Raw genomic sequence first — 23,492 nt, 5'->3', positions numbered from 1 at the left:
AATGTTTTAAAGATTAACCTATTTGACTCATAAAAATTCTAATGACCAAATGGGGAAAAATATTTGCAAGTCATATTATAAAAGGGTAGAGCTCATCTATCATATGAAGAACTACAAATCAATATGTAGACCATAAACTTAAAATGAGCAAAAGATAAGAATGTTTTACAGAAAAGGAAATACAAAAGGGCTCTTAAATTGAAAAATGTTCTCAACTTCACCTAAAGAGTAAAACATTAAAATTACATACATTATTCAACTATTATGGAATTAGCTGATTCACCAATAACTCTTCTGGTGAAGCTGTGGTCAAACAAGCTCTATCACACACTACTGGTAGAAGTTTAAATTAGTAAAATTCTTTAAAGGGCAATGAAACAACAGCTGTTGAAATTACAAATACAGAGAAACTCTCTGTCGTAACAATTTTACTTCTAGGAATTTAGCCCTAGAAACAAACATCACACATGAAAAATATCTATCTGTTCAAATTTACTCACTACAATGTAACTTTTTTTAAAATTCTTTACAATTAAAAAAAAACCTGGATGTGCCTGGGTGGCTCAGTCAATTAGGCATCTGACTCTTGCTCTTGGCTGAGGTCATGATCTCACACTCTGTTGAGTTCAAGCCCCACATCAGGCTCTGTGCTGATACCTCAGAGCCTGGAGTCTGCTTCAGATTCTGTGTCTCCCTTTCTCTCTGTTCCTCTCTGCTCACACTGTCTCTCTCTCAAAAACAAATAAACATCAAAAAAAAATTTTTTTTAAGGGGGTGGGGGGGGAGAAAAATGAAAGTAAAAAAAGATATATACAAGGGCGCCTGGGTGGCTCAGTCAGTTGGGTCTGACTCTTGATGTCGACTCATGTCAGGATCCCAGGATTGTGGGACTGACCCCCGTTTCGGGTTCCATGATGAACATGGAGCTTGCTTGGGATTCTCTCTCTCTCTCCCTCTGCCCCTCTCCCCAACTTGTGCTCTCTCAAAATAAACATTTTAAGAAAAAGGATATATACGTATTTACTTGGGTACACAAAAACCTCTGGAAAGATCTGTAACCAAGTAATAAAACTCGTAACACCTGGGAAGAAAAAACTTCCTACTAGGTAAGCAGAGGGTGCAGAAGGGCCAATTTGATTTCTGAACAATGGGGCTACTATTACTTTTCCAAAAAATTAAAGTTTATGTTTTAACAATAATCAATTGATAAATAAAGCAAAATACACCCAGGCTCTATTTATATAGCTATTAGATATAACATGATACCAAGAGCTGGGGCAGTACCTGTGCAGAAGGGTTCACAGAGGGGCCAAAGACTGCTGTCTTTGAAAGGCCTTAGAAAGGCCTGATGAAAAGGTTAGCGCTATCCTGGCACAGAGTAACTTAACTGAGAAACAGGTCACTAAATTCAAAGAAAAATCTCCCTAAATAACAAGAGTGGCTCACTACACCTAAACTGCTTATACAACATTATTTATGCTAAATAGTTACCTTCCTTCTGGGGGTCTAGAACTTTGGTACAGGTTAGGCACAAGGTACTACCTACATAACTGACCTCCAGTTAGAAATCCGCAACTCCTAAGTTCAGGCAGAACTTCCCTAGTGTTGAGTATGTCACATGTTAACAAAACATGTTGCTGGAAGAATCAAGCACATCAAGAACCTTGCAAGTGGACTCTTGGAAGTCTGTACCTGGTTTCCTCCACACAATGCCCATGTACTTTTCCCTCTGTTGATTGTGCTTTGTTATCTTTTCACTGTAATAAATCTATGCTTGAGTATGGCTATGTGGTAAGTTCTACAAATTCTCCTGGCAAGTCACTGAAACTCAGTGTAGTCTAGAGGACCCCTAACACATGACTTAATACATCACCTCTTAACTTGATCTCAAAAGCTGGAAAAGCCACTCAGGCATTCTGCCACCGTACATAAATTTCACTTCTACACTGACCATATCTCAAGACCAAAGTTAGGGCACTAGGTGGGGGAAACAGGGACAAATGTGAAAATACAACAGTTAGTGAAAGGCAGAAAGCATCTAGGAAACACAAACACAGTGCCTGGACTGAATCTGAGCTCTTATGAGAAGAAGCACTTTTATTCTTTGCATCTCCAAAATATGGCACACAACAATAATCTATTTGTTCCTGACGAATGTCAGTTCTACTTTACTAGATAGCTAAGAACCAAGGAATCTACCAGACAACAGACTGCAGGACAAAACAGTCACCCAAGAGAGTCCTTGCTTTGTGGACCAATACACCAGCATGAAGACAAAAGAGGCTACAGAGCTAAGATACCAAGATAACAAATGCAGAGTAAGGAGATTCAGTTGCAAAGCCAAGACATCCACCCAAATCCAACAGTTCCTAAGGACTCCACTGTCCTACAAGCACAAAGCTACACAGAGCCAGGCTGCCATCCTAAGAGGGATATGGAAAAGACAAGATCAAAATAGCAAAAATACCGAAATGGAAATGAAGAAAATGACAACATAACTGAGAGTATTCAACTAATTCAACAAATGAGTAGCTATTGTGTGCCAGGCACTGTGCTGTATGCTAAAAGGAATCCAGGAGGAAGTGGGCTTTGAGATAAGCCTTCAAATAAGAATAGAAAAAAAAAAAAAAGAAGAAGAAGAAGAATAGAGAAGACCTGAATAAAAACTATGTGACAGAAAAGAACATCAAGAAAATGTAGCCTAGTTTGATAAATTCTTAAAATAATCACAACCTAAGGCAAAAAGCAATTTTATTTGCAATTACCAAGTTTCTTTTCTGTGCTTCTTCACTCAAGTCCCCAGTAAAACAAAGGGATCAAACTCACCGAAACAACACAGTCCACAACAGGCTTCTTAAGAACACTTTCTGCTGTCTCCTTCAATTTGGACAAAAGCATGGCAGTCACTTGCTCTGTAGTAAAATTTCGCTCTTCCTCCATATATTTTACCTGCAATAAAACAACAAAAGGATCTAGGCTTATTAAAGTTTCTCATGTCCTAAAAGCCTTAAAATGAGCAATATCTAACACATCATCAATGAAACATTATCTCAAGAGGGAACAAAACACTATTTAGGGAAGCAAAAATAACTAAAGTCACTTTTAGCTTTTTAACATGCTTGTCAAACATGAATACCTGCAGACAAGTACCATTACATAAACAATATGCAGTGACCACCAACAAAACCTAAGACAATTACCTGTGCACACGTAAACTGGTATAAATCACATGACCCACACTGCACATCTATAAAGGGGTCTGGTGGTGGAAACTCTTGCCACATGGACTAATACGTGTTTTTACTTTGTTTACTGTGGTGACTTTATGGTCATTTCCAAAATTAGGATCCAATCTAACTGGAGGACACAGTTTTTGTCCCATTTGTTCACTGCTATAGCCAACACCCAGGACAGACCTGACCCCCATAAGTACTTCTGAATTAAAGCATTTAAAGAATTTATTCATTTAATTCAAGATACGCTACACTGCAAAAAATGTGCAACTTGGATAAGATTTGCAAACTTTAAAAGCCGAAAGACTGCCTGGGATAAGGCCCATCCCACAGGCCCATATTTCCCCAAATACAATCCATACCACAAAACAGACCTCTCTTCTTTCCACTGCTCCAAGTGAACCCGCACCCCACCTTCTCCTTACCTCTTCACTCCCCAACCCACTCCTCATATATTCTGGCTCACCATCTAGGAGTATCTCACTTTATTGCATATGAAGATGGGAAAGTACCCCTCCCTCCCCATAAGCCTCTTTCTAAGCTGCCTCTTCTTCCCCATTTGCTTCTTAGTCAATTCCTCCACTCTTGTACTTGGATCCACTTGTCCCCTGGGTCTTTTCCCTAGTCTCCTCCTCCTTTGGCTCTTACAACATTTATTACCAATGTGCCAATACCTATCCCTATTTCTTTCCTAACTATAAGCACCCTCCATTTATTCACCTCCTTTTTTTCCCTTTTTCCCCTCCCCTGTGCTCCAGATTTATCCACTACCAGCCCATTCAAACTGTTCTGAGATTATTGCCACAGATGTCCTAAGATTAGTCTTTGGTTATCAGAATTCTTCACTTCCAAATTCAACCTAATTCTCAGCTACAACAGCACAACTGACTACCTTTTTCTTATCATCCTCATCATCTCTTACATTTGAGCCTATTCCTGTGACCATGATTTCTCCAACTGGGGTGTCTCAAACACCAAATCTCCTCTTGCTAAACTGAGTTGCCTAGAAAGCTCAATCCACCCTTCTGGATTCCTCTCACCACCTCTGAGTAGAGGGAAGAGTGTGCCCATCCTATCCATCCCTGAGCCTCTCACCTCTTTTGTATGATCAGCTCACTTAATACTTCAGAGTCTTCTGGATGTCACAGAGATACCAAAAACTAATCTCCCTTTTCCCTAAAAGAACAATACCTCTTTCCAATCTAAGTCCTATTGTCAAGAGTATGACCATACATTTCATTAGTGACTTTAAAGTGTAAATTTCTTTGCTGGTATTGCAGAAAGTCATTCACTAAAATCACACTGGAAAGACTGCTCCATCAGTAAACAAGACAAGCAGCAATGGCAGTGTTAACTTCAAACCACTACCACCCATCAGTCCAACCCATAGTAACAGTGCCACCTATCACTCCCAATCAAATTCCAGGTCATTCAAAAAATGCCAAATGGTCTTTACTAGCAAAAGCTTCTCCTAAACATTTGTTAATGTTTTCACTACAACTTGAACTCAGAATAAAAGATACAAATAAAACACTGTATTCATAAGGCATCACTTTGAGAACCTTACCTTTATCCCCGTTAATCCAGTGGGCAGCTGCACAATATCATAGGCAAGGTTAGATTTTTCTGCCTCCACAAACGGATCAGAGAATGCTCGGCCATGGAATCTTTTAAACCCCTGGACTGTGTTCTTTGCATTGGAGATCACCTAAGAGAAGGAATATCAGAGTCAAAACGTAAAAAGACTAGGAGCAATTAAATTAAAAAAAAAAAAATTCAGGGATACCAGGGTGTCTCCGTCAGTTAAGAGCCTGACTCTTGATTTCAGCTCAGGTCATGATCTCACAGTTCATGGGATCGAGCCCCACATAAGGCTGTGTGCTAACAGTTTGGAGACCGCTTGGGATTCTCTCTCATCTCTCTTTGCCCCTCCTCTGCTCGCACTAATGTGTGCTGTGCTCTCTCTCAAAATACAGTTTGAAAATAAAATTCAGCAGCCTCAGACTCAATTAGCAACATTTTAACTCCACAAAGTTTCCTTCTGAGTTCCATTTTCTTCAGCATTACACCTTTCTGTATGATCTGCTCACATGTGAAGTGAGGAATAAGGGACCTGTACAGACCATAGTGGCAGGGATGGCACTAGAGCCCAGCTTGTCCTACTTCTCCATGAAGACATGTACAAAGGGATCTGTGATTCTTAAACTTCTAATCAACATTTACATAAAATGACCTTTAATTTTTAAAAATTACCATAGTCTGTGATTCAAACTTTTCAGGAGTCAATTTGGCAATATCAATTCAGAAATTCTAGTGAAAGAAACTTAAGATTACAAAAAAAAGATAACATTAAGTACACAAAAATAAATGCAAGACAATGACCAAGTATTATTCATAATAGGAGAAAACTGGAAACTGCATGGTCAATTAACAGGACAATGGGTTAAAAAAATAAAATGTATCCATATACAGTGGGTAACATTATTTTAGAAAGTTGGAAGTAAGTGTCTATATGGTATGATCTCACTTTTAGAGTGAAGGAATCATTTAAAAACCCTTAGAAAGCAAAAAAGGTTATACATTAAGATACTAACAGAGATTTCTGGATAACGATACTATGTTTCACTTCCAAATTTCTTTTACTTTTGTAAGAACCGCAGAGCTCCTCTTGTCAGCTATGTTAAAAGGCAGACAGAAGTCCTTTTACAAAACAATACGAGGCCTCCAAAACCAGGCCCTACTTCAGTAGGCTGCCAAGCAGAAACTCAGTATCACAATAACTATGTCATCCTAGAAGTAGACAGGCAGTTGAGTACAAGTTAACTATTCTCAATAATGAAAGCAAGTTTCAAAACAAAAGAACTCACTGGAATTTCAGATGGCAATACATCCCAAACTAGTTCTCTACTTGCTATCTACTGCTTCCTAACATATATTCAACTTTTGGAAAATCAGATTATAAAACACCCAATGTGACTAAATATGTGACTAAAAATCTATTGGCTAAGCACCATTTCCATTGTCTCAGGCTTTTGTTGTTGTTGTTGTTGTTTTTGTTTTGTTTTGTTTTGTTTTTTAGTAACCTCTACACTCAACATGGCACGCAAACTCAAGACCCCAAGATCAAGAGTTGCATGGTCTTCCGACTAAGCCAGCCAGGGGCTGTTAAATCGGAAGCCCTGCCCAGTCCAGAAAAAAGACAGGGTGCTCCAGGCTGAACCAGAAAAAAGATCAAATATGCAACTCTTTTACAGTCATTTCAGGCCCTCAAACACAGAACTCCTGGGAGTTCTGACACTCTGGTTACTCAGAAACCAACAAAGAATATCAGGTGTAAAGTAAACTAATAAAGTAAAGTAAACTAATGTCAAGTGTGCTTCTACAAGTATGCTTTCCTTCTTTAAGAACCTTGATTAACAAGATCAAGTCTACAAACAACAATGACTCTAAGCAGGAGTAAGATGAAGACCCAAAAAGACAGACTTTAAGGAACACGTAAAATAAATGGGAATAAGTGAGCTTTGCTTAAACAAGATCTGGGCAAAATACCTCCTAGTAGCTTACATTAAACAGATTATACCGTTTATGTCATTTTAAAAAGCTATTTGCTTCTCACTCAAGCACAGGAGACTAAGATCAGACCTGTCTTTCTCAGCTGTCCACTTAGGGACTGCCATACTAGGCACGTAAAGGGCACTCCAATAACTGCTGAATGAAAAGATGGACAAAACAGAGAAGTCAGTCATTTTAGGAAAAAAAAAAAAAAAAAAAAAAAAAAAAAAAAAACTCTACCTGGCTTTTAGCTGCTGCTCCAATTGAACGATTCTTAGGACCAAAAGAAATGCAAGCCCTAGAAGAAAAAACATTTAAGCATCAAACCTTACTGCAACATTACATCCAGGCAGGATTACATCACCAGAGCAGGCAAGTTTTCTGAGTGTGAGGTTAAAAAGCCACATTTGTAAAAGCACACAATAAATCTGATTTTGCCCTCTCCATTGAGTACAACTATCCATGAGAATGGGCGGCATCTGGAGTCCTGTCATTTAGACTTTGAAGCACAAATCTGATGAGATAACCATCTGTCTCACAATACTACCAAGAGGTGGACCAGCCCATCTCCACTATTCTCTTATTCTTCAAGTCTGGGGCTCAAAATGCCAACACAAAATAATGTACCCCCTTACTAATACATCTTGCCTTTTCAAACAGCTTACAACCTCACCAAATAGTCTATAAACCTGGAGAACTTCTGTCCTCCTATATATAGTAAAAGTTAACTTTAGTAACAATGATTATACAAACTGTTTACATTTATTACCTCATTAAATTCTCAAGAGTTCCATCTTATCCCTCTTTTATAGGAAAAGAAACTGAGTCCAAAAAGGTGAAGTAAACTTATCCGGGGTCACACAACTTAAAAGCAATGAAGTGAGACTCTAGATCATTTCTCCATACCTTACACCCTACCTTGGACTCTCTCTATCTGCCCTAGACCCCTAGTTCTTCCAATTTAGAGTAACTAAGCTCTGGAGTCATATTGCCTTGGTCCAAATCTGACTATATTAAATGATCTATTGAGAATTCTTTTACTTTAATAAACTTACTAGCCCTGTGCAATCTGCCAGGAGGCTGGGCCTTTCTGTGCCTCGGTGGCCCTTTCCACCCTATAGGTTAAGAACCCCTGTGAACCGATCTCCCAGAGCAGTTGAAGGTAGCTGTGCCCTGTAGGAGTATGGCATAGCCTAGGATCTCCTCCAATATGCTCTGAACTCTAAACTCTGCAGGACTAGAATGTGCTGAATGTAGCCTCCTAGAAACAAGCTTAGCTTTTCTGCATATATATAACACTAGCCACTAAAATTTCTTTTTAAATGTCCTCATTACTACATAAATATCTCTATCACAGCCCATATTGCCCTTCAGAAAATGCTAATTATAATCTTATCCACTCCATTCACCCTCTCCACTCCAAAAAGGCCTTCTAGCCTAAGCCTAACAATGGTAAACTCACATCTTTTCTAAATGTCACCAGAGCTGAATTTCTAAGGTGTATCACACCAACACCTCAATCCCAACATAATTATAGGGCAACATTATTTATCTTCCATTGTTTCCTGCAGCCCTTTCTTCAAACCTTCATCTCCTCAAAACAAGCGCTGGGTCTTACAATAAAAAACATTAATTTTCTCAACTTCATTATATATCCTGTTGAAGGTTAATTTTCTCTTCTACCTGGAGAACTCTGAAGTGGTCTTGCTTATGATTACCTTCCAAACAAAATCAATAACCAACAAATAAAGCCCAGGTTCCTTAACTGTGGAACTTAAGACCTCTCACCAACCCAACCCCAACCCCATTTTCCACCTGCATCTCAGGCAAAGTGACCCAACACAAGTTAGTCATCCAATCCTTCTGCTTTGCTCATACCACTTTTGCCACCTGAAATGCCTTGGCCCTTCTATATGCATCTCACTCATTCTCCAGAAGCATCACCCACTCTGTCTGTGAATCCTTCCCAATGTCCTTCAAGTAAAACTTAATCTTATTTCTACCTCTTAAAACTTACCAGAATTGGGTTAAAACTTGCTGGACTTTGGGCTATGCAATACAGAACACCTCCACCTCAAAAAATGTTCTATTACACAGAGCTGCCGTAGGTAATGTTCTCGAAGTCAGTTAACATTTTTACCTACTTTTAAAATCTACATCTGCTTTAACAGTAAATATATGGTTTTATTTTGAAATTTAACTTATAAACCTTTAAATATTTGACTAATCAGGAATTTTTCTTGTATGTGGTTTGAGGCAGGGATCTAAAATTTTTGGGGCGCCTGGGTGGCTCAGTCAGTTAAGCGTCCAACTTGGCCTCAGGTCATGATCTCACAGTTTGTGGGTTCAAGCCCCGCATAGGGCTCTATGCTGACAACTCAGAGCCTGGAGCCTGCTTTGGATTCTGTGTCTCCCTCTCTCTCTGCCCCTCCTCTGCTTGTGCTTGGTCTCTCTCTCTCTCTTTCAAAAGTAAATAAAGGTTAAAAAAAATTAAAGAAAAAAAACTGTTTTGCACATCTTGAAAAGCTAAATAAAAGTTGGTTTCAGTTCAAATTACAGTTGACCCTTGAACAACAATGGTTTGAACTTTGGGTATTTTGTGATACAGTACAGTACTATAAATGTATTTTCTCATTATTTTCTTACTGACAATTCTTTTCTCTAGCTTACTTTGTTCTAAGATACAGAATATAAGACATATAATGCGTAAAATGTGTTGACTGTTCTTCAGTAATGCTGCCAATCAACAGTAGACTATTAATAGTTAAGTTTTTGATTAGTCAAGTTACAAGGAGATTTTTGACTATGCAAAGGATTGTCACCCCTAACCCCTAAAACTGTTCAAGAGTCAGCTGTATTCATCCTTTTTTGGCTCATACATACACACACTACTGTTACAACTTCTTACAGAACAATCAAATGTCACTACTGGAATGTCAATCTTCACCACATGATACAGCACTAACACCTCAAACAAGGCATAACTCCTGCAAGTATGTGGAAAGTCCACATTTTCCTTAGCATATCATAGAAAATCATCAATATCCTATCACTACAAAGCAAATTACACTCCACAAAGTTCTTTAATAGTAAGCCCATTGCACTAAAGAAAGAAATCCTTAGGTTTTCCACCTTGCCATCAACTTTATTGGTTTGAATACAAGCACAGTAAGAAGAGTTCAGACTCTAGAATCCGTATAATCATTATGGATCTGTCCAAATCCCTTCTCGGCCGTTCTAGCTGCATGACCTCTCTGCCGCTTAATATCTCTGAAATTCTATCTGCTCGTCTCCAAAATGGGGAAGTTAGGGCATCAGCCTTAACAGCTGAGGAGAGCAGGAGAAGGTCACTATGGCAGAAGACGGCTCCTTCTCCTACCAAAAGCAAAGATCACTCTGCCGAGAAGTCCCAGGATCATTCTAAAGATAAAGGGGCCACCAAGTAGTCTAGCGAGAATGATCACCGCAGGAATAAAGCTTGGAAGAGATGCAGTGCTTCCATGCTTCCTCTGGTGGCACCAATACCAGGTCGTGGTCCAGCTCTACCACCAGCACAGGTGTGAGCAGAGGCCCTTGCTCCTCTTTAGCATCTAGCTGCTGGGGAAGTTCCAGCGTGCCCTGCAGCTCCAGCTCCAGCAGCTCCTCTGGCTCACAGAGTCCTAGGCATGGACACAATAGACGGTGCTCCCACTTGAAATCCAAACCACCCAAAAGAGGTGAAAAGGAAAGGAAAAAGCAGAGTCCTTCCCCTAAACCAACCCAAGTGCACATCAGAAGGCTCACTAGGAACGTGAGCACGGACCACATCATGGAGACATTGTCCACCTCTGGGAAAACTTAAATGATTAACGTGCTTGTTTCTACAACCTCTACATCCTTTCTAGGATGCACCCCCATCTGTCTACAGGCTAAGCGTCTATGGAGTCTGAGAATCCAGATGAATGAGGTGTTGGACAAAGGACAAATCAATGGTCAAGAGATCACTGGCACAGCTGTGCTGGCTCCCTGGCCTAGGCCGCCCCCAGGTGATTCAGCCCTCCCAGAAGAATGCAGCCACCCCCGACCATGTGGTGCCAGTCACCCCCACAGATAAAAAGACAGAGTTCCCTGAGGCGCAGGCCTCCCCATGTGTCGGGGATGTCACCCCCCTGGTGGCTGCTGTGGCCACAGGAGCTGCTCCAGCTCCAACTCCTCCCGATAAATAGGGCCACCGAACCTCTGCGCCGTGACTTCTATCCCATCCACTTCAGTTCTGTCACTTTTCTAAGCAAAACAGGATTGGTAGGGAGCAAAGAAATTCCTTATTCAAGGTTGGCCCAAACAAAAGCAACTGAGACATTTCCTCTGACAGCAGAGTTCCAGTTGCAGGAGTATTACTGGTTTGGGGTTGTGCCCATAAAGATGCTCTCCAGTTTTCAGGAGCTCATGAGAGAGTCACTTTAGTGGCAAAGCCATCAAGGACAAGCAGGGTAGCAGTGCGGCCCCAGCCTGGGGGTATGATTTTCATTTCCACAAATGACGGAGGTCTAATCTGGTGGCCTGGTCATGCCCTTGCTTACTGGTCTGCAGGATCTCTCAGGAAGGAACGCACTTTTGAGCAGCTGCTGTTCCCACTAGCCTGGCCCTGCTCCCCTGCTCCAGTCCTCTTCCAATGTCTAGGGTCAAACACTCCGTGTTAGTTCCCGAAAATGGTTCTATTTTTACATGTACTCATGCACACACACCCACATCCCAGGTCTGCATTTCTCTCTGAAATTGGTGAACAAGTTGAGAGCCAGCTCTGCAGAGTCATAACTGCACGGACCCCTCTATTGCAGCTGTTATTCATGGGGGGGTCTTTTGCAGGTTACCTTGGCAATATGTACAGTACTTTTTGGCTTTTATTATACAGTCAGTACTGTAAATTTTGTTTTTGAGTTTTATAACTTGTAGCATTTGGGGCACTGTGGTGTTTATACTTTACTGTGCAGAGTGAAAGGAATGGGTTGAATAAACCTGGGATTAGAATGCAGATCGGAAAAAAAATGAATAAAATGGGGAAAATTACAGCACCTACCTCATACCTGTTACCAAGATTAAATGTGGTGATCCACTTTTAAAGGGCTTATATCAGAGAATGGTACATTATAAATAATATTAGCTATTATTATAGCTCCAGTGAAGCCCTGCTTTGAGTTTCATTTAAAAATATACAAACTAATTTGCTATAAAAGTTCTGCTTCACCTTCTCAAGCTATCCATTAAAATCCAGTCAGCCATCTTCAAAATCATCTACCTAGGAGGAATAAAAAGCCCTACTTCCATTCAAAAAGAACAAATGAATGGGGGTCAATATGCCAAACAGCACAAATCGAAGGATTTTAAAAATAAAAGCTTATGCCAAGTAACCTAATATTCACATGTGAAGAAAGCCCCAAGAGACTAAGTCAAATATTAGGGCCTGTTCGAGAACCTAGTCCAGTACTTTCTAATTAGTGTAAGCTTATTGCAGAAAATTAGAAAACAAAGTACAGCAAAGAAAATAAACATCTGTAAATCCACAACCACCATCCCCACCAGGAATGGCCACTATTAGCATTTAATTAAATACTCCTACGGAATTCTAATAAATATAATAGGTCCTAAAAACACATAAGCTGAAATTCAGTTTGTTTCTCCTCAACACACCATCTGAACAACATTCAGGGGCCGAATCACCCCACTAGGATTTTTACATGGAACAAGGATAGAACAAGCTATTAAAAAGAAACATATCTACCACTCCCCACTCAACCAGGAACTTCCAAAATTTGCACAGAGCCTGCACCCAATCTTTATCTATGGCAAGAAGCCTCTCCTTCAGCCGAAAAGGTCAAGCTCCCACACCTTTCATATGCCAGGCAGTGTACTGAGCACTCTGCACTTGATTTTCCCAGGTACTCGGAGAAAAGAACTATTATTGACCCAATTTTATAAAAGAAGTTAGTGCGCCCTGAAACATAACTGGTAAATATCAGCATCTAAGATTCAAAATCCGTACCACCAGGCTCCAAGTCCCATATATATCTGCTTCTCATACTGCCTACCAAAACCCTTAAATTTATTCCCACTTCTAAACCTTCACTTAGACCATCCCAATCCTTTCCTCCATGTGTTTTAATCCTATGTGCTCAAGCCCCATCCCTGCCTTTCCTCATCACTCCATCCCCCAGGCATGCAACCTCTCCTCTGCATTGATAGCTTAAGTCTGTACTTAATAACCTGTCCACAACTGTTCTTACTCTCTTATGCTATTTACTACTGCTTTATCTCATTCGTGTTTCCACCTAGAATGGTTACACCTCTAGGCAGCAGGAATCTTTATCTTGTACTTCCTCTCTATGCCACACAACTCCAAGTCAATGCTACTAAAAACAGAGACTTGGCTACTTGACTGACATTACTTTTCCTCCACTCCCAATTACAGGTTGCTTTACATGAAATTAATTCAAATTAAGTTCAAGACTCCCCTGTTCTAATAGTTAAGTCCTAGAAATAACCGTCTTTTTTTAGGCCAGAGAATAACATCATTCTCCCCTTCCTGGGTAAGAAACACTACTGACCAAATATTTATGCACATTCTAATGGGATGTTATGAACAGCTGCAATCAACACAGATCCTTAAAAGGCAGTTTCATGTTTATAAGAATGTGTAGAACTGCTCAGGATATTAAAACAGCTGTTGCTCTAATTCGCTTTCTTAACCAATATGAGAAAATGAATTTATCAACAGAATCCATAATAGTCTTCAGACTATCAAATGATAGATTTAAGCAAAAGCATCATGGAAGAGATTAATCAGACTATCCTCTGCTTACTTATCTACCCTCTGCTACTATCCTTCTATCCTCTGCTACTGCTTATCCTCTTACCCCTGAACTAGGAAGTACCTCCAAAATTAACATCTAACAGACCAAACAGCTCATACTTAAACGATACACTACTCTCAAAGCACATCAAATTCTTTTTCTTAATGTATTTTTTAAAGTTTATTTTTGAAAGAGAAAGAGAAAGAGAGAGAGAGAGAGAGAGAGACAGAGACAGAGAAAACTCAAGCAGGGGAGGAGCAGAGAGGAAGGACAGAGGATCCGAAGGAGGCTTTGTGCTGAGAGAGAGCCCGATACGGGGCTCAAACTCACCATGAGATCATGACCTGAGCAAGATTATGACCTGAGCTGAAGTCGAAGAGTCAACCAACTGAGCCACCCAGGCACCCCTTTTCTTTTTTAAGTAAAGTCCACACCCAGTGTGAAGCCCAAAGTGGAGCTTAACCTCATGAGCCTGAGATAAAGACCTGAGCAAGATCAAGAGTCAGACAAGTAACCTACTGAGCTACCCAGGAGCCCCCAGCACAGCAAATTCTTGAGGCATTAAGATTTGCACATTAAAAGCTGCAAATTATGAACCCTTAAGGCAAACTTCAATAGCTTCATTTTATTATCCTAACATAATCCACTAATGAATAGGATTAATTAAAAAAATACAAAAAGGTAGTAACAGCAATACTAGAAAATACTTGGCAATATTTACTGTGTCTGGCTTTATCTTAAAAACTTTGCGTAGTTTTAACTCATTACAATCCACACAATTCCAGTGAGAGAAATCACTTATCTTCCTGTTACAAATTAATCCTTTATATTTGTGTAAAGTATCCTGGCAGCAGTACTTTAAGCATATACAGCTGACCCCTGAACACAGGTTTGAAATGTGTGGGTCCAGTTATGCATGGATTTTTTGATACAATACAGTGGTATAAATGTATTTCCTCTATGATCTTAGTAAGATTTTCCTTTGCCTAACTTACTTTAAATAGAACATATATACAAAATTTAAGTGTTAATCGACCATTTACGTTATCAGTAAGGCTTCTGGTCAACAGTAGGCTACTAGTAGTGAAGTTATTGGAATCTTTTTTGACATACAGATTTTCGACTGCACAGAAGTCAGCACCCCTGAACCCCACACTGATATACAGCGTCAACTGCATATTCTATGCCCCAGCGATTTCACATCTGGAACTCTATCCAACAGAAATAGAAGTACAGGAGCACCTGGGTAGGTCAATTGGTTGAGCGTCCGACTGTTGATTTCAGCTCAGGTCCTGATCTGAGGGTGGTTACATTGAGCCCAAAGTCCAGCTCAGCGCAGAGCACAAAGACTGCTTGGGATTCTCTCTCCCCTCTCTTTGCCCCTACCCGACTAGCGTGCGCTCGCTCGCTCTCTCTCTCCCTCCCTCCCTCCCTCTCAAAATAAATAATTTTTTTTTATAATTACACATTTAAGAAAGTAGATTCCTATCTATGGATGTCTAAAATATATGTGTAGAAATTTTACAAAATATAGTATGATCCTATTTATTTAAACACACCCACTCCCCTATGTATATTTATAGAAGTCTGGAAAAAGGTATACAAGGATACACAACAAATAACAAATAATGAGAAGGACAAGAAACTTCAGCACCATAGTGTTTTTTTGTTACAACAAACATGTATCTTGTTAAGTCAAGAAAAAAAAATGTTTTAATGTAGAAAACCCAATTCAGGGGTGCCTGGGTAGCTCAGTTGGTTAAGTGCTGACTTCGGCTCAGGTCATGATCTCACAATTCATGGGTTCGAGCCCCACCTTGGGCTCTGTGCTGACAGCTCAGAGCCTGGTGCCTGTTTCGGATTCTGTGTCTCCCTCTGCCCCTCCCCCACTCGCTCCTTTCTCTCAAAAATAAACATTAAAAAAAATTTTTTTTTTTAATTTAGAACCTAATGGCATAAAGTTCCTGTCAAATAGTCTACCCACTTTGAATACAAAATTGTATTTTAGCTCATTAGTGATTCTAAGGAACTATTTTCATGATTTCTGCAATTCAACATAAGAGGGTAAATGGGATAAGCAGTCTGAACTTTAGTTAACAAAATAACTTGCCTTTTCTTTGAATCCAAAAGATCCAAGATCCACCTGTTATAATTAGCTCTACATAACATGCAAAAACAAGAACTTCATAGGAATACTTTCCTCGCACAAGTATCAATTATTGATCTCCCAGTTAACCAGAAAATACATACTTTCAGCTTTTGCTCTCTCAAAGGCAGCTAATAATAGACAATTTGGTCTCTTCAAATTTCTAATATTTCTAATGTTTTATTAGGAACTAGGGCCACAAAAAGGGTCATATAAACAATTCACACAAAGAAATTATTTCATAAGTAATTCATTTTTCTATCCTATACACTGTTCTTTTTGGAAAGTATAGCCCAATTCTTTCGTAATGTTTGGCACTCCAGTAACATTTTCTTTCCAGAGCTTTAAGGTTGTACCCTTTCTACTGTAATAATCCCACTAAATATAAAAATAAGCTTTTCATCTTATTCCAAAGCCTATGATCAACATCAACTTGGATGCTCCTAATTTAAAACTCCAAAATTTATCTCAAAGCCACCCACACTGCCCCCCGCATGATACTACACTAGTGGAGAGCAACATCAACTCCCCCATGGAATAATATTGCAATAACCTAAGTAACACCCTGCTTCTTCTCTTCCCCTTCTCAGATAAATCCATTCTCCACAAAAAAAAGGCAATCATACTTTTAAAATTTTAAATCTGTCAACTCCTACTGCACCTAAATAAAAACCCTTTAACATGATTTACAAAGTCCTGCCTCACTCCAATCCATCTATCTCACAACATTCTCTCAAACGGCTCAAGAGTAGTTATGATCTTCTCAGGCAAGTGTACCAAGCTCTTTTAAATGCTTCAGGTCTTCATCACTTGTTCTGGATCAGCTCCTGGATCAGCTCTTCCCTACACCCACCCACCACCTCCATGTAAATTTCTACTCATCCTCCAGGGCCTAACTTACATTGCACTTCTTTAAGAGTATCTTCCATCCCCACCACACATCCAATTTAAATTAGGTGTCCCCACCCAGGCCTCATCATCATATTCTATACTTTCCTTTCTAGACCTTTACCACAGTTAGTAGTGACTTGTTTGTTTAGCATCTGTTTTTTTCCCCATCACCCATGCCCATGATGGCAGGATCCTATTTATTTGTCCGGAGTACCTCCAGAGCTTAGCACAATAGCTGACATATAGGAGGAACTCAATATTTCCTAAAATTTAGAAAACCTGGGGCACCTGGGTGGCTCAGTCAGTTGGGTGTCCGACTTTGGCTCAGGTCATGATCTCACTGCTCATGGGTCCAAGCCCCACGTCAGGTTCTGTGCTGACCGCTTGGAGCCTGAAGCCTGCTTCGGATTCTGTGTCTTCCCCTCTCTCTGCCCCTCCCATGCTGGTGCTCTGTCTCCCTGTCTCTCAATAATGAATAAATGTTAAAAATTTTTTTTTTTTTTTTTAATTTAGAAAGCCTGTATTTGGCGGAAAAGCAAGAGTCTCTTCTGGACAAAAGTCAACTGGATCCTCCAAAAACGGATTCCAAATACTGTTACACCTACAATTTGAAATGAGGTAATTCCAAAATAGCCAACTCTCCAAAAATTGCATCTCATTTCCACTATCACATTAAAGCAAACCTACATCATACTCTCTGTGTGCCTGAGACAAAAATCCATTTTTCCATAACTACTATAATAAAAAAAAAAAAAAAAAAAATCAACCTTTCCACTCCCACCTTCTACTTTGGGACACCAAGAAAGAACTTTAAGCTAAGCAAAATCCCAGTTCAAAACGTATGATATCCCTAGAAGTTCCTGGAAAATATAAAATATGGGGAAAACATATAAAAAAAATCATTCAAGGGGTGCCTGGGTGGCTCAGTCTGTTAATCGTCCAACTTCGGCTCAGGTCACAATCTCACAGTTTGTGGTTCGAACCCCGTGTCAGGCTCTGTGCTGACAGTTCAGAGCCTGGAACCTGCTTTGGATTCTGTGTCTCCTTCTCTCTCTGCCCCTCCCTGCTTGCACTCTCTCTCTCTCTCTCAAAAATAAACTTTAAAAAAAAATTTTTTTTCAATTGCTCAAAAGTATCTAGACAGTATTTTATCACAGTTACATGATGTATCTGGTCACCCATCACCTAGTCTTTGAGGCAAAATTAATTCCAATTTGGAAAGACTAATCTTTTTTCTTTGTTTTTTTTATTCTCAACTTCATTAACATACACTATAGTCTTGGCTTCAGGAGTAGAACCCAGGAATTCATCTCTTACACATTAACCCAGTGCTCAAACCAAAAAGGGCCCCCCTTAATGCCCATCACCCATTTAACCCATCCCCCCACCCACACCACATCAGCCCTCAGTTTGTTTAATCTTTTTTTTTTTTCTTAAAGCAACGCTTTTCATTCCAAACAATGGAATTCATGGTAAAACTGTTGTAGCTGTTGTCTTTTTTTTTTTTTAATTTAAAAAAAATTAAAAAAAAAAAAAAAAAGCCTAAGATAACAGTCTGAAAGAAAATTCAGGAACACTATTTGTTCCAATATAGGAATTCTCCCTGGAGAGAAATCATGTTCAAAACTAGGCAAGAAAGGACCAAAAAGTTAAAAATGTGACTCAGTGCACTATCTTTACAAATGAAGAAAACTTGGATCTAGAGAAGACAGTATCAAATAGAAAACTGATGCTTAAATAGTCAAAAACAAAAACTTCAATGCCTTGGGAAGAAAACTACACGGTATCTTTCCTGGAATGACAAATTAAAACATAAAAACCACTGTTAAAAACTGTAAAAATAGGAAGGAGTCTGACAACTAATGAATACAGGATTTCTTTTTGGAGGGATGAAAATGTTTTAAAATTGATTGTGGGGACAAACGGCACAGTTTTGGGACTACACTAAAAACGATCAAACTGTACACTTTAAGTGAGCTGACTGTACCATACGTGGGTTATACCTCAATAAAGCTGTTATAAACTATGAACAAATAGAGAAAGGGCTATCAAACCACATTTTAGCACCTGGGACGGGTTTTCAGGCAAGTGCCTGGTCTAGATAAAACAAGGGGCAGAAACTGGTCAGGTGGAAGTGTGAGCCCCTGGGCAGCAAAGATCAGACTAGTGGACAGAGCAATCTAGTTTGGCTACCAATCTGCTGAAAGGTGACAAAAGTTAGGGTGAAAAATCGGCCTTGGAACAGAAGCCCTCGAAGGGCCACCTGGCAAATAAGATAACCTAGAAAATAATAGGCTTCTTAAAAGATTTTGTCCCAGAAGAAAACAATGGATTGAAAAGTATCTCTACGGTCAACAAGCAGGCTCTTTAACCAAGGAAAGACCTGAGTGAGTCAGGATTTTTTAGAGCTGTGTCTATACTGGTCCCATAACTTACTATAGATTCTAAAAGTCAAAGTGAACCCCTGAGTCATTCATTAACAATTGCGGCCAACACCCTGGTTGGAATGCATTAACTGTGAAAGTGGAACGCTGTTAGGTGTGGATGCGCACAGAATGAAAGAGAATGACCCAACATAGTTCCATATACTAAAACGAAGTGAAAAACCAATGCGAATGTAGAAGCATCAAGAAGACACTGATTTTAAGTACTTTCAGGCCGCTGTCGGCTCCAACCAGAGCCCGAGCCTCTGGTGCCCCGGCTCCCTCTCTTCCGGGTGCTGCCCCGCCCCCACTCACGTGGGATTCTGGCCGCTCCATCTTCAGACGGCCGGCAGACACCGGATCCCGTATAATTCAGCTAACTTTTATTAGGCGCCTGCTGTTTGCCAAGCTCCGAACTCTGTGGCGGGCTCAAGATAAGCTACTACGCCCTGGGCCTGCCTCTGCCCTCTAAAGGAAGAACTCGGTCCACCATACATCCCAAGGCTGCCTCCCCTCCAGGTCCTACCCATACCCTCCGCTGGTACGAGTACCCACTCACAGCCTTCGCTCAACCGGCAGGCCAGTGGAAAAAGGCCTCGCCGCTGGCGCAGACACTCACGGCCAGCCGCGGCCACTGTGACCTGACACCCAGTGGGAGTTCCTTACCCACCGGGGCCTCGGTTCGAAACGGAGGTGATTCCCCGGCCCGCGTTTCCCAAGGCGCGAAGGTCTCCGACCAGAGCAGGCGCTACCTCCCACCCACCCCCTCTCCGTGCACGCGGCCGGACCGGCCCACACTCACGGCGTGCAGCGGTCGCTGTACTCGTTAGCGATCGTCTCGATGCCGCCGGCGCGGGCCACAGCGACGTAGCAGCTCTGGAAGCCCAGGTCTATGCCCACCACCGACATGGCGCCGGCTACAGTTCGGGCTCGAGCCCAGGTCCGGCCAGGGAAACAGGACACGGACCCCGGCGGGGCTGGCGCGTGGAGAGCGAGCCGCGTGGGCCAGGGGATGGGGACTCGCGGGAGACGGGAGGGTGCCCTCGCGAGCGCCTAGATGTGGGAAGGAAGCCGCAGCGGAGAGCGCTGCTCAGGCCGGCTCCGGCTCAGCGGCCGCAGAGGAGGGCGCCGGTAGCGGGGGCGGAGAAGATCTCGAAAGATCTCGTCGCGACGAGAGTAAAGCTGTAGCGCGAGAACTGCGAAGGAAAGGAATGTTCTCGCGAGACGCCGGCTCAGACGCCTTTCCTTCTGAGGTTCCGCCCCCAATTGCGACAAGCGGACGTCACGTCCAGGCACGAGAACCTCGGAAGGGACAGAGCGGCGGAAAGATGCTTGGGAAGCCAATTGCGACTGCGCACGGAACCCGCCGCAGCGACTCCCCACGGTGGCAAAGAGCACTGGGGCACCTCCCCTTCCAGAAGAAAGTAGGAGGGCCGGCATGGGGCAAAATACTGAGGAGGCGCCGTTGGTCTACTTCCGCCGTTTTTCTTTATCAAAGAAGCTTCCGGTTGTGGGACGTGTTGCGCCCCCAAATGGGAGCGCAAACTAATCTTCGAAATCCAGAGAGCCTTCTCTGCTCCCCTCGGTGTAGGTCAGTCGATAGAGGACACGGACGCCCTTGAAATGCGGCCCTGAGCAGGGCCTTGGACAGGGGCTCTGTTGAAGTCCAGGACCGCGCCCTGTCCGGCGAAGGGCAGGAATCCTCTTAGTCCCACCGCGGTGGTTTTTTCACTCAGCCGTGCCTCACCATTCTGTAGGAACCTACGTGACTTAAATCTTGAAATCTCCAGCACATTCCCAAGCACCTGTCCTGAGCTAAATGCGAGGGACACGGATGAATGACACGCTACCTAGGTCCGTTCAGACCAGCTACTAAATGACAGGATTAGTCGAGGCTAAGGAATCTCACTTTAGAGCCCCTCATTTCCGCAGTGTATCAGATTGAGGACGGGAAGCCAGCGTGACATCGGAAACCAACCCTGTACAATAAGCATTTCTGATGAATTGATTGAAGAGATCTCAGCAGTGGAATCTGGACCTCCAAGTCTTCAGTAATGTGTTGTGATTTTTTTTGTCAATATTTATTTCATGTCTTTTCCTTAAGGGTGTTAAGTGTGTAATCTTTCAAACCGCCCCCCCCCCAAACCTGAATCCAAAACTGGTCACAAGGATAACCAAAAAAAGTAAAAGGGATGGAAGTGGAAATTGTTATGCACAAAGTGGTGGAGACTAGGACTTTGCAGAAAAGCAAAAGTCTGCTTTCAAGTTGTTAACAAAAAAACAAAAACAGCAATAGAGTCTGGGTTGCTGAGAACTACAAGAATTTCTGTATTGTTGGAACCTAGCCTGAGTAGAAGATCTCAATCTCAAAGCTAGAACAATTGGACCATTTAATGAATGAGCCAAGAAGAAAGTACATTTTCTCAAATCTGCACCCCACACACACACGCACACCTCAGTCTCCTGGAGCCATGCCCAAAGGCCAGATTGTTTGCCTTTACACTTGCAAATTGCCGCACAGTTCTTACGTTTTGGCTAAACCAAATAGGCTTTGTCTTTAAAAACTAGTACTGTGGGAGCGCCTGGGTGGCTCCCTCGGTTGAGCGCCCGACTTCGGCTCCCGTCATGGTCTCGCTGCCTGTGGCTTCCAGCCTGGCGTCGGGCTCTGTGTTGACAGCTTGAAACCTGGAGCCTGCTTCGGATTCTGTGTTTCCCTCTCTCTCTGCCCCTTCCCCAGCTCACACTCTGTCTCTCTATCTCTCAAAAATAAATGAGCATTAAAAAATTTTTTTTAAATAAAAACAAGTACTGGGTGCTACCTGGGGTGGGAGGTTGAAGTAGTGGGTAATGGGAGCGGAAGCAGCAAGTTTTTTTTTTTTTAAGTTTATTTATTTATTTTGAGAGAGAGAGAGAGAGAGAGCAGGGGAGGGGCAGAGAGGAGAGACAGGATCCGAAGCAGGCTCTGTACTGTCAGCACAGAACCCAATGGCTGGATCCCACAAAAGGTGAGATCATGACCTGAGCCACCCAGGCAACCTAGAAAAAGCCTTTCAACAAAGAGCAAAGATGAACAGATACTCTACACCCACGTTCATAGCATTATTCACAATAAGCCAAAAGGTGAAAACAAACCAAATAACCACTGATGGAGCAATGGATATTTAACATGGTGTATGCATGCAATGGGATATTATTTAGCCGTAAAAAGGAACAAAACTGTATTATATGTTACAACATGAATGAACTTTAAAAAACATTATGCCAGGGGCACCTGGGTGGCTCTCATTCAGTTGAGCATCCGACTTTGGCTCAGATCATGATCTCACAGTTTGTGAGTTTGAGCCCTGCATCTGGCTCTGTGCTGACACCTCAGAGCCTGGAGCCTGCTTAAGATTCTGTCTCCCTCTCTCTCTGCCCCTCCCCAACTCGTGCTCTGTCTCTCTCTCTCTCTCTCAAAAATAAAAACGTTAAAAAAAATTTTTTTTTAACATTATGCCAAAAGAGGTAAATATGAAGCATCCTCACATTATAATTGCCTTTTATGAAGAGAGACTAACTTGGCATTCTTGTCCAGATGATGAAGCTCAATAATTGTTTGTGTTGCTTCTCATATGTATTTATATTGGAATGAATGTTGAAATAACATTCTAGTGAAAATCAAGTTTGGTATGTTTATTTTGAAGTAGTATTGGGGGAGTTGTTGATTTTTTTGCATCTATAGCACTGGTACTTTGAATAAAAGCTTTCAGTAGTTGCTTCCTTCATTAGAGAAGAATCCTTGAGACGGGTATACTTACTATTCCCCTGCATTAGAGAACATGTTTTCTAAATGTTGGGTGAAATCTTCATAGTTGTTACTCAATCAGAATTTGTGTTTAACTCCTATATGTCTAAGGACCATTCTGGAGTTTTTTGTGTGTATACTTAAAATACATAGGTAAATGGTTTTCTTTCTTCTTCTTCTTTTTTTAACATTTTCCAAAATAAAAACAGCCCTTTATAACCATGAAAAGTAAAATAGAATAAAAAATATGCCAAGTAAAAGAAGCCAGACATGAAAGGACAAATTTTGTATGATTCAATTTATATGAGAAAACTAGAGGCTGTATTCAGAAAAACAACTTGAACAATGGAAACCTGCGTAAGGTAAAAGGGCCCACAGTGACCCCAGGCTGAATACAAACATGTCCTTTAGGGGACCCACATCAAAATATCCATAAGCCCTAGCTGACCAATAGGTTACTTATACCTGGGCACAAGTACCAAAAAAGGAAAATTCTACATGTTCTCATGCCTCCTTATCTTCCCATTTTAACTATAGCCCTCCACCCCCACTGCCTTTTGGCAGATAGTCTCTGCTTTGCTGTCCTGCCCACCACTTCCCTTGCAGTGTATTCAATAAACTTCTATCTCCTTTGCT

At 41.4% G+C, this 23,492-nt stretch overlaps 1 protein-coding gene and 1 pseudogene across 2 annotated transcripts in view; one reads left to right on the top strand and one right to left on the bottom strand.

Moving 5' to 3' along the window:
- The window catches only part of HSPA4 (heat shock protein family A (Hsp70) member 4), a 44,907-nt gene extending 24,720 nt beyond the window's left edge, over window positions 1-20,187 (bottom strand). The window contains exons 1-4 of one of the 2 annotated variants that reach the window (XM_042983846.1): window positions 19,875-20,187; window positions 7,026-7,083; window positions 4,801-4,941; window positions 2,827-2,949 (exon numbers count right to left, since the gene is read on the bottom strand). In XM_042983846.1, coding sequence (XP_042839780.1) covers window positions 2,827-2,949; window positions 4,801-4,941; window positions 7,026-7,083; window positions 19,875-19,981 — 429 coding nt within the window. In that variant the 5' untranslated portion in view covers window positions 19,982-20,187. The remainder of the gene's footprint in view (window positions 1-2,826; window positions 2,950-4,800; window positions 4,942-7,025; window positions 7,084-19,874) is intronic. The other variant, XM_042983852.1, reaches the window with a different exon arrangement.
- Window positions 9,468-13,000, top strand: LOC102952828 (annotated as a pseudogene).
- Window positions 20,188-23,492: the final 3,305 nt, after the last annotated feature.

The sequence above is a fragment of the Panthera tigris genome, chromosome A1 (assembly GCF_018350195.1).
Source record: "Panthera tigris isolate Pti1 chromosome A1, P.tigris_Pti1_mat1.1, whole genome shotgun sequence".
NCBI lineage: Eukaryota > Metazoa > Chordata > Mammalia > Carnivora > Felidae > Panthera > Panthera tigris.
This window is presented reverse-complemented; position numbering and strand designations above follow the sequence as displayed.